This window comes from Somniosus microcephalus, chromosome 2, assembly GCF_052327205.1.
Source record: "Somniosus microcephalus isolate GS21.2 chromosome 2, FLI_Smic_1.0, whole genome shotgun sequence".
Taxonomy (NCBI): domain Eukaryota; kingdom Metazoa; phylum Chordata; class Chondrichthyes; order Squaliformes; family Somniosidae; genus Somniosus; species Somniosus microcephalus.
In genome coordinates this window covers 235,306,063-235,316,495 of record NC_140988.1, presented here as the reverse complement: position 1 = coordinate 235,316,495, position 10,433 = coordinate 235,306,063, and the positions used below count along the sequence as shown (strand labels likewise).

General features: G+C 41.3%; 1 protein-coding gene across 2 annotated transcripts in view; it reads right to left on the bottom strand.

The window, feature by feature from the left end:
- Positions 1-6,177: 6,177 nt before the first annotated feature.
- The window catches only part of tmem165 (transmembrane protein 165), a 55,250-nt gene continuing 50,994 nt past the window's right edge, over positions 6,178-10,433 (bottom strand). For both annotated transcript variants that reach the window (XM_085970062.1, XM_085970056.1), the window contains exon 6: positions 6,178-7,170. In XM_085970062.1, the coding sequence (XP_085826188.1) occupies positions 7,094-7,170 (77 nt within the window). In that variant the 3' untranslated portion in view covers positions 6,178-7,093. The remainder of the gene's footprint in view (positions 7,171-10,433) is intronic.

Genomic DNA, 10,433 nt, shown 5'->3' with positions numbered 1-10,433 from the left:
TGTAGCGCCCGTAAAAATTCATCTACAGACTCTCCTGGCTGTTGCGAGCGGGATCTTAGGAGATGTCTGGCATACATAGAGTTTACCGGGCTCCGGTACTGCTCTTTCAGCAGGTTGAGGGCGTCCTCGTATGTAGTAAGGTCCTGGATGAGTGCAAATACTTTAGGGCTCACTTGGGCGGTCAGAACTCTTAGTTTGGATCCCGGAGGCACGCCGGATTCTCCCAGGTAGGATTCGAAACAGCTCAGCCAGTGTTTGAAGTCGAGGGCCGAGTTCGCTGCCTGTGGGTTTAGATCCAGGTACGGCGGTCGGAGGGCTCGCAGCCAGGCCGACTGCTGTGGCTGTTGTAGCTGGCCGTTTGACTGCTCCGATCCACTCATTTCAAAATTTAGCCAATAAAATTGATATACCTATCAATTCATCCAATGAAAAGCGACGAGTTAAGATAGTAACTATAGGTTTTTATTGGCTAAACAGAGCCCACCCTCGTGGGTGATCGGGTCCAACAAGGAGGAATACCAGCCAGTCGACCACCTTTATACCTGGGCAAGCAGGCGGAGTCATGGGCGGAGTCAGCTGTGGTCAGCCCAGGTATAACAGCGTGACAAGAGGTGACCTTGTATAGTGACACAACAGTGTAAACAGTGATAACCATAGTGTAACGATATAAACAGTGATAACCATAGTGTAACGATAGTGAACGATAAAAGTGGTTTACCACAGTGCCAAAAGGGGTTCTATGTCTTATGCATATTAAAAGGGGCCGACTGCCTGAAACAGACAGGCATTTCATCTGCCCAGTGGTATCTGTAAAATTGGCAGCAGAACATTGATGTGAACTGACCTGTTAAATGACGATTTTGTCGAGTTAAAATTGGCCCCAAGGAGTTGCTGTTGAAGCTGCAGTTTCAGACCAGATGGGATGTTAAGAGTGCCTTCCTGCTATTTCATATTACAAGCTGGTCTGGTTGAAGATCTTAAGGATGCAAAATCAACTTTTTAGTTAGTCCTACAGAGTAGGCCCAATATTTGGATGACAATCGGTAGAGACCCACATAGGTGGTATGTGGTGAGATTTTGTGGGAGCTTAGGATCCCAACAGACACAAAAAGTGACGTTGGAAGAGAGGGAAGTGGGCAAAAGAAATAGAATGTGACTTGTAAAGTACTTGTGTGGATAACAGGAGATGGTTTAATGATAGAAGTGATATTTGCAGGAGCTAAGTGGTATAATGTGAAATCAAAAAAGTTAAGACATTTAAAATACACAATGTTGACTAGGGGAGGTCGGAGGAAAAAAAGGTAGTTAGAAATAAAAGCATGGAAAACTAACAAAGTAGTGCAAGCTCCAGCAGCCCAGAAGCAAAAAAGCTCAAAACCAAGGTTGTAGACCATCACCTCATCAGCACAGCATTCCGGAGGGTTCCCCATCCCAAGCACTAATTTTTTGCTAGACATCCTCTTAAATGAGAGTTTCTTGCCTCACAAGCACCATTACAAAGGCCAGTATGCCTAGTTCTTATGGGCATACCAGCCGCCAATCCTTTCACCAGCAGTTCTCAGGGCTGGGAATCACTGAAGTTTGTAGCAGGCAAGCAAGCCCAATGTTAGGCCGGGGCGTGCCAAAGTTATGGCAGGAGTGTGCCAGAAAAGTCAAGGATTTTCAGCGCCTTAATTTTTCAGGAACCAATTCAAATCACTGCACTTGTCTCTGAACAGCTCTCATAGGAATTTGTCATTTTCCACACAAGAAAGGGTAAAAGATCAGAGAATAAGTGAATAATTTAGGCCATGGACACTTTCGTGCCAAAGGAGGCAATGTTAAGACTTAAAGCAAGCGTATGGAAACAAAAGCATCTCCCACCTACCACAGATCAAATTGAGAAATGAGGGAGTTTGAGGTCGAAGTTGAAATATGCTGAATCATCACTATGCCCAGGCACCACTGGTGAGGCAACTCTTGCAAAAGAGCATTCTTCCTCACTCCCACCCCCATCACCAGCTCCTCCTCCTCAGAAAATGGGAAAGCCAGTTTTGGAAAGTAGCCTTAGGTGACTCAACAGAAGCAATGGGATCCCACACTTTGGGTAACATTAAGGCTACACTCCTGGACTACATTGGTACACAATGGATGTAGTAACAGGGTCAAAACCCCATGAAAGACATTTGATTTGGAGAGGTGGGGGCAAAGGACACAACATCAGTTGCACAGTAGAAGTGGTTGCCTCAGATTGTACAAGAAACCAGTAGAGACCAAGAAATTACCTGAGCTCTAGCTGCCAACATGAGCTGTTTGACCAAAACCAGACAGCACCAGACTACAGGCCAAACCTGAAAGTTAAGAATTTATGACAGATATTGGGGAGGTCACGTGGGCTTGATTCAATCCAACACTTTCTCCTTTTTTAGATGAACATTTAATTCAGCACTACTTGTGCTGTGTGCAAATATTCCTGCTGATCGAGGGGTGCCTCTGCCACAGACTATTTGCTAACTATGTAAAAGGGATTTTTCCTCTATATTAGTCTCCAAATAGTTTTGCCAATCATGTTGAATGAGCTAGAATGACACCAGCATCATGTAGACCCAAGGTACCTATATCACAATAGGTTTTCAAAATTATGAAAAATTGCAATGTTCAAAAACTAGGGCACACATTTTAATTAGGTACAAGCATAACTATCTCTCATAAGGGAGGGTAAAGATATGAAACTAGGATTGAAACCTATTAAATGGGTTCAAGAGACAACTAGAGATGTTGTTAGAGAAAGAAGATGCCAGATGGGCCAGATCAAAAAAGCTTTAGGCCAAGGAGAGCTTTTCCCATTCTTAAAATGTCCCATATTCCTAACTGAAGGCAGACAGGCATCAGACTAACCAGGGGGTGCTAGCCCCAAGATGACATTACACTAAAATTCTCCCTCCATCAAGAAAATGCATCACATCTATTGGCAGCAAGTTTGAATTGGGAACTCTCAATTTGGTGCCAGCTGTGGTTCAGTTGGCAGTACTCTCACCTGTGAGCTCAAATCCCACTCCAGAGACTGGAGCATAAAATCTAGGCCGACACTTCAGTGCAGTACGGAGGCAGCGGTGCACTGTCGTTGGTGCCGTCTTTCCAATGAGACATTAAACCGAGGCTCCGTTTTCCCTCGCGGGTGGATGTAAAAGATCCCATGACCAACGTTCCCTCTAAGCTGTGCAGTTCTGCCGGTCCTGCGTAGCCAGAGACCAGCTTTTTCGATGTTAAGGTTCGTGCGTGCATTAAACTGTGAAGGGGCTGCACACCCAAAAAAAAAAATTAGGGGCAACATTGCCCATGACACTATTCAAAGAAAAACAGGGGAGTTCCCCTCTGTTCTGGCCAATATTTATCCCCTCAGCTAACATCACTAAAGCAGATTATCTGGTCATTGTCATATTGCTGTTTGCAGGACCTTGCTGTGCGCAAATTGTCTCCCATGTTTCCTACATTACAACAGTGACTACACTTCAAGAGAGTTTCATTGGCTGTAAGGTGCTTTGTGAAGTCCGAAGGTTGTGAAAAGCACTATATTAATGCAAGTCTGTCTGTCTTTCACAAATATAGCTGCCAAATCACACCATGAAATACTTCATTGCTATTTCCAATGTGTTTTACTATTAAGCGGCACTTAATTTTGCTGGTCTCGCACTAAAATGTTCACATTAAGTGCAGAGCATCTTTCCCCTTAGATACAGCTCATTATTTACACCACTTTGGGGTCTTACATCAGATTTAAATCACTAATACACAAGAAAAGAATTCAAAGAAAAAAAATTTAATCACAATTTTGCTGCATTTTGTCAAATGTTAACCATTTATATTGAGTTAACCCAACAGTCCTCCCAGTAACAGTTTATGACTACTACTACTGCATACAAGTATCTACACAAGAAAAATCCCTTAAAACAAACTCAAAACTATGACTTAAAACTTAGTAAAAAAACAAGTTAAATATAAAATAACATTTATAGAACACTAGCAAATAAAATTTGATGAATTGAACAAGGTATGAACTCATTACTACGTACTTTTGCTTGCCAGATTTAATCAAGTGGTGCTAAAAGATCATAGAGATAAGTCTGCACCCAGGTTGCAAATACATTATTACAATACACCTAATAACCCTGAACCTTCAAAATATAAATTCTTCGAAGACAGACTGTAGGGAAAAACTGAACCTGGAAATCATTGTGAGGAGAAAACATAACTTAAGATGGTTCAACATTAATCCCCTAAATTGTGAATATGACAAAGCTGAAGCAGTATTCAACAATTTAGGAATAAAACGTCAAATTTTAAAGACATTGCCTTTTATACTTTAAATAAAAGCACAATCACTTGTAACAGTACTGTGTAAAATTCTAGTCTGTACAACAAAGTCTTGGTTTATAATTCTGTATTTTAACAAAGAAAATGTTCTGCATGGTCTTGCAAACCAGTGTTTGTAAAAACAGTTAGGTATAGATTGTATAAACTACTCAAATAGTGCAAATTAATATTTACTCTGACTCTTGTGCATCAACTTTTGAACCCTAACATTCACCTAAATTAGCGAAGACATTTAGCACAATAGCTAAAGTTAAAACTGAAGACAGCACTGGACCTACAGTAACAGGTATGCTGCATCACAAGGAATAGAAATCAAATAGGGCAAGGATTAAGATACATGATTAGATCAGTTTTAAGCAGATGTATCATTTTTATACATCTTTTCATGTCATTTTAGGAGGAATCCGATAACACTCATACTTTTTAAACAAGAGTCAGCTAAGTGGTAGAGCACGTGGAGGCTACACATGGCTGGAAGACCACAAAACTAAGAATTCTCCAACCAAGTTCTTTTAACCCAAAAGCCTCAATCTTCATTTATTGCAATAGCACAAAGAGTTACTCTGTATGGATGAAGACAAAGTTTATAATGAGACACCGTCTGTGCTGAGATCTGAAGTGTAGCACTGTTTGCTTACCAAAAGCACCATTTGATAAACACTGCATTTGCTGCACCAGAATAAGAACAGAGCAACTGGAAATTCAAATTCCACATTTTATCAAAACATTGCTTGTGTTCTGCAGAGCTGTCAAGAGAAGTAATGTAGTGGAACCACAACTTTTTAAAACTAGAAAAGGTAGAAGTTGTTCACAATGGCTGTATGCCAAGGGGTCAATTCATTGGTCTCTTGCTCCCAGCACAGAACCTCATTCAGAGACTGGATTGGAGGTCGGGCTACAACATTGTAGCACCAATCCTCTGACATGTACTCTCTTTGAAACTGCAATTCATTAACTTACTGGGGTTAAGATTCTCCCCTCCCCATTTACAATGAATCAATTCCCTCACTGAACTACAGCATAAGCCAATGATTCCTACCCCCGCCCCTTTGCATTTTTCTCTTTGTGGGCCAGGGGTGCAGAAAGCAGCATTTTACAAATAAACCTTTACTTTTAAAAGAACATTGGATACATTGCTCTTTCATCAGTACAAGTTAAATACTGCTCTAAATTCCCAATCCCTATGTATTAAGGCTATTGCAATATGCAAAACTGAAGATTTTTATACAATAGAAATATTTTTTCCCCTCGGTATAAAATTGTCTTAGTTACCTGCCAAGACATGAATGTTTACATTGCCACAGGCAAGTGAATATCTAGGAGTCTAGCTCCAACAGAAAAGCAATCCTAGTTTCCAGTTCCAATTGCAATTATTTCAAAATGTCTTTCCAGTATAGAGCATATTGCATTATATATAACAGTTTACACTATTTACATTTCTGTAAAACGGTGAATACAAAACAATTTAACACTTCAAATCCTCAAAGCAAAACAAACCAACTAGAAGATAGTGAGAGGCATAAACTGGGTACTTCAGTTGGCCCAACATATGAATGCTAAAAAGCATGTACTGTAATGTGTTTTGGATACTTGCTGAGTGGACTGCATGATTGCCACTACTGTTCACAATTTAACAGTAGACCTGTCTTGCAAGATAAAAGGATAATTTTAGTCTCAAAATGGTAACTTAATAGTGGTTAACCATTTTTAAGCAACTGTGGTATGATAAAGTCCTTATTTAACTAAAATCAGAAGGTAACTATGGGGTAAATCATCATACCACTTCTTGTATTCATTAATTTTATTATTCACATTTTCAATTAATTTGTAATTCTAACTCTACCAGAAACAGTCACTACTTGTATTTCTGATCAATTACCCCCTGTTATTTTTAAGGTTAGTAGCTGACATACACCCGGTCTGATCAGAAACACACAGGAAAAGTGGAAAGTAGTAGTTACAAAACTGTGCAGCTCAAATGTTAACAATGGAACAGCACTAATTTGCAAGATTAACATAAAAATCACTTGGGAACAACCACCTCACAGACCTAGTTATTAGAATTATAAAACATAACTGATAATTATGGGTCAATGCCACTAAAGACTCAGCTACTCTTTTAAATCTGCCTCAATATTATCTGCTCATTTGATGACCAGCCATGTAGGATTACTAAAAATAGCTTCTAGTGTTAACAAATCCGCATTGCTTGATGACAATGATCCCTCCAAGTAATGCAATGGAGGCCCATTTGGGAAGGGGGGGGGGGGGGGGGGGGAAAAGAGAAGATTTTCAACTAATTCTTCACATAAGCACAGACAGTGTACGAGACAAAGTAACCAAAAGGAGTGTTCTAAACAGAAATAGCTGAGAAACATTTTCTTTAGTGGGAGTACTGTAATACAATTTACTTTATTGTTAAAGTTTAGCTTCCCATTATGAAACGTGTTCTTTTAATGCTGGAGTTCTTTTCATCAAAGTTACCTCCAAACTCTGATATGTTTTTTTAAATGTTTATGTTTACAGTGAGTGATGTGGCGAGGCACCTACTTATTGAAATATTTATACAACAAATTAAACACTCAAGACTGCCTTCAGAATCTAAAGTACATGTAAACTGTACAGGAGGCACAGGTCTACATCAAGTCCTCTGTAGTGTGCGGTCACACTGTACGTTTATAAACATAGCAATTAAGTTGGAAATGGGCAATGCTGGTCGTCATTCCCGCAAACATTCTTGTTAAAACCCGCCGTCTGGGCTGATGAACAAGGCGGATAGTGCAAATGCCAAGAAAACTATTCCACCAATGATGGTCACTGAAAACAAAAAAAAAGTAATTAAATCAAATGTTAATTTTTTTTAATTAATAAATTAGATTTCCTCTGCATTATGCAATCTACAAAACTGCCAAATCAGTTTTTTTTAAGCCTATGAAACTAGGACAAGCCCCAGCACAAACATGCTATTATACTTTAATCTACATTGCTTAGTCCACGAGAATGTACATAATTTTCTTGCAACAGCATCTGCTGCTTATCTGGGCATCCCAGTGAGCAGGTCTTTCCCTTTCATCGACATAGAAGTTTAAAGCATAAAAGGAGTCTATCATGTCTGTGCCGGCTCTGTGCCAATCCAAAACTAATCATGCTGCCTTGCTCTCTTCACAAACTTGCATCTTGTTCTGTTCAAATATTTATCCATCTTTCCCTCAGCCACAAAAATTTGCAGAAAGAAATTTCCCCTAATCTCTGCGCATGTAGAAAGTCCTACAAGAGAGGGGCGGTACAGGACCTAATTCTAGGGAATGTGGCCAGGCAAGTGGTAGAAGTGTTAGTAGGTGAGCACTTTGGTGACAGTGACCATAATTCGGTGAGATTTAAGGTAGTCATGGAAAAGGACAGAGATGGACCGGAAATAAGGGTTCTAAATTGGGGGAAGGCCGATTTTAATATGATAAGGCAGGATCTGGCCAAAGTGGACTGGGATCAGCTACTTGTAGGAAAATCCACATCGGAACAATGGAAGTCTTTCAGAAAGGAAATTGAGAGTACATTGGCAACATGTTCCCGTAAAGGTCAAGGGTGGGACCAACAAGCCCAGGGAACCTTGGATGTCAAGGGATATACGAGAATGGATTAGGGGAAAAAAAGGGGGGCTTTTGGCAGATACAAAGGACTAAAGACAGAGGAAGCCCTAGAGGAGTACAAAAAGTGCAGGACGATACTTAAAAAAGAAATTAGGAAAGCGAGGAGGGGCCATGAAATAACACTGGCGAGCAAAATAAAGGAAAATCCTAAGGTGTTTTATAAGTATAATTAAGGGCAAGAGGATAACTAGGGAAAGAGTAGGGCCCATTAGGGACCAAAGTGGCAATCTGTGTGTGGAGCCAGAAGATGTAGGTGGGGTTTTAAATGAATTTTTGCATCTGTGTTCACTATGGAGAAGAACGATGTAGACATAGAAATCGGGCAGGGGGACTGTGATATACTTGAACATATTAGCATCGAGGGGGAGGAGGTACTAGCGGTTTTAGCAGGCTTAAAAGTGGATAAATCCCCAGGCCCAGACGAGATGTATCTCAGGCTGCTGTGTGAGGCAAAGGAGGAGATTGCAGGGGCTCTGACACAAATTTTCAAAACATCTCTGGCCACAGGGGATGTGCCAGAGGACTGGAGAACAGCTAACGTAGTACCATTATTCAAGAAGGGTAGTAGGGATAAACCAGGGAATTACAGGCCAGTGAACCTAACATCAGTGGTAGGGAAATTATTGGAAAAAATTCTGAGGGACAGAATTAGTCTCCACTTGGAGAGGCAAGGATTAATCAGGGATAGTCAGCATGGCTTTGTCAAGGGAAGATCATGTCTGACTAATTTGATTGAATTTTGCGAGGGGGTGACTCGGTGTGTGGATGAGGGTAGTGCAGTGGATGTGGTTTACATGGATTTCAGTAAGACTTTCGATAAAGTCCCACACAGGAGACTGGTCAAGAAGGTAAGAGCTCATGGGATCCAGGGTGCCTTGGCACATTGGATCAAAAACTGGCTTAGTGGCAGAAGGCAGAGGGTGATGGTCGAAGGTTGTTTTTGTGACTGGAAGCCTGTGTCCAGTGGGGTACCGCAGGGATCGGTGCTGGGTCCCTTGCTGTTTGTGGTCTACATTAATGATTTGGATGTGAATGTAAAAGGTATGATCAGTAAGTTCGCAGATGACATGAAAATTGGTGGGGTGGTAAATAGCGAGGAGGGAAGCCTCAGGCTATAGGACGATATAGATGGGTTGGTCAGATGGGCGGAACAGTGGCAAATGGAATTTAACCCTGAAAAGTGTGAGGTGATGCATTTTGGAGGGACTAACAAGGCAAGGGAATACACAATGAATGGTAAGACCCTAGGAAAGACAAAGGATCAGAGGGACCTTGGTGTGCATGTACATAGATCCCTGAAGGCAGCAGAACAGGTGGATAAGGTGGTTAAAAAGGCATATGGGATACTTATATTCTATGCTTCGGCTAATGAAGGAAAGAGCAGAGAGGTTATGATGGAGCTGTACAAAGCGCTGGTTAGGCCACAGCTGGAGTAGTGTGCGCAGTTCTGGTCACCACACTATAGGAAGGATGTGATTGCTTTGGAGAGGGTGCAGAGGAGATTCACCAGGATGTTACCTGGGCTGGAGCGCTTCAGCTATGAAGAAAGACTGGACAGGCTGGGGTTGTTTTCCTTGGAGCAGAGAAGGCTGAGGGGGGACCTGATTGAGGTGTACAAAATTAGGAGAGGCATAGATAGGGTAGATAGAAAGGAACTTTTTCCCTTAGTAGAGGTGTCAATAACCAGGGGGCATAGTTTCAAGGTAAGGGGCAGGAGGTTTAGAGGGGATTTGAGGAAAAACTTTTTCACCCAGAGGGTGGTTGGAATCTGGAACTCACTGCCTGAAAGGGTGGTAGAGGCAGGAACCCTCACAACATTCAAGAAGCATTTGGATGAGCACTTGAAATGCCATAGCATACAAGGCTACAGACCAAATGCTGGAAAATGGGATTAGACAGGGCCTGATGGCCGGCGCGGACGCGATGGGCCGAAGGGCCTCTTTCTGTGCTGTATAACTCTATGACTCTATGTGCAGTGATGAATTTAAATTGATGACCCTGCATTACAGATTCCCCAACCAGAGGAAATGGTCTCCCTGTATTCAACCTATCAAAAACCTTTAACTTTAAAAATCGTGATCAAATCTCCTCTTAACCTTCTCCGCACCACTAGAAATAGACCCAGTATCTCCTCAAAGCATTTTCCATTCCTGATGAATCTACATTGAATGCACTCTATGGCTTTAATGTCCTTTTTAGAATCCAAAACTGCACACAGTAGTCTAACTGTGGCCTAATCAATGTTTTGTAAAAAAATAGATCATACTTCTTTGCTCTTGTACTTTGTGCCCCCATTTATAAAACCTAAAATGCTTTTGGCCCTTTCTTGATGAGTTTCTCTCCCCACACTATCAAAGAATTATGCATTTAAACCCTTAGGTTTCCATTTAGCCATACTTATTCGGTTTTTCTCTCAATGTATTATCTCACACT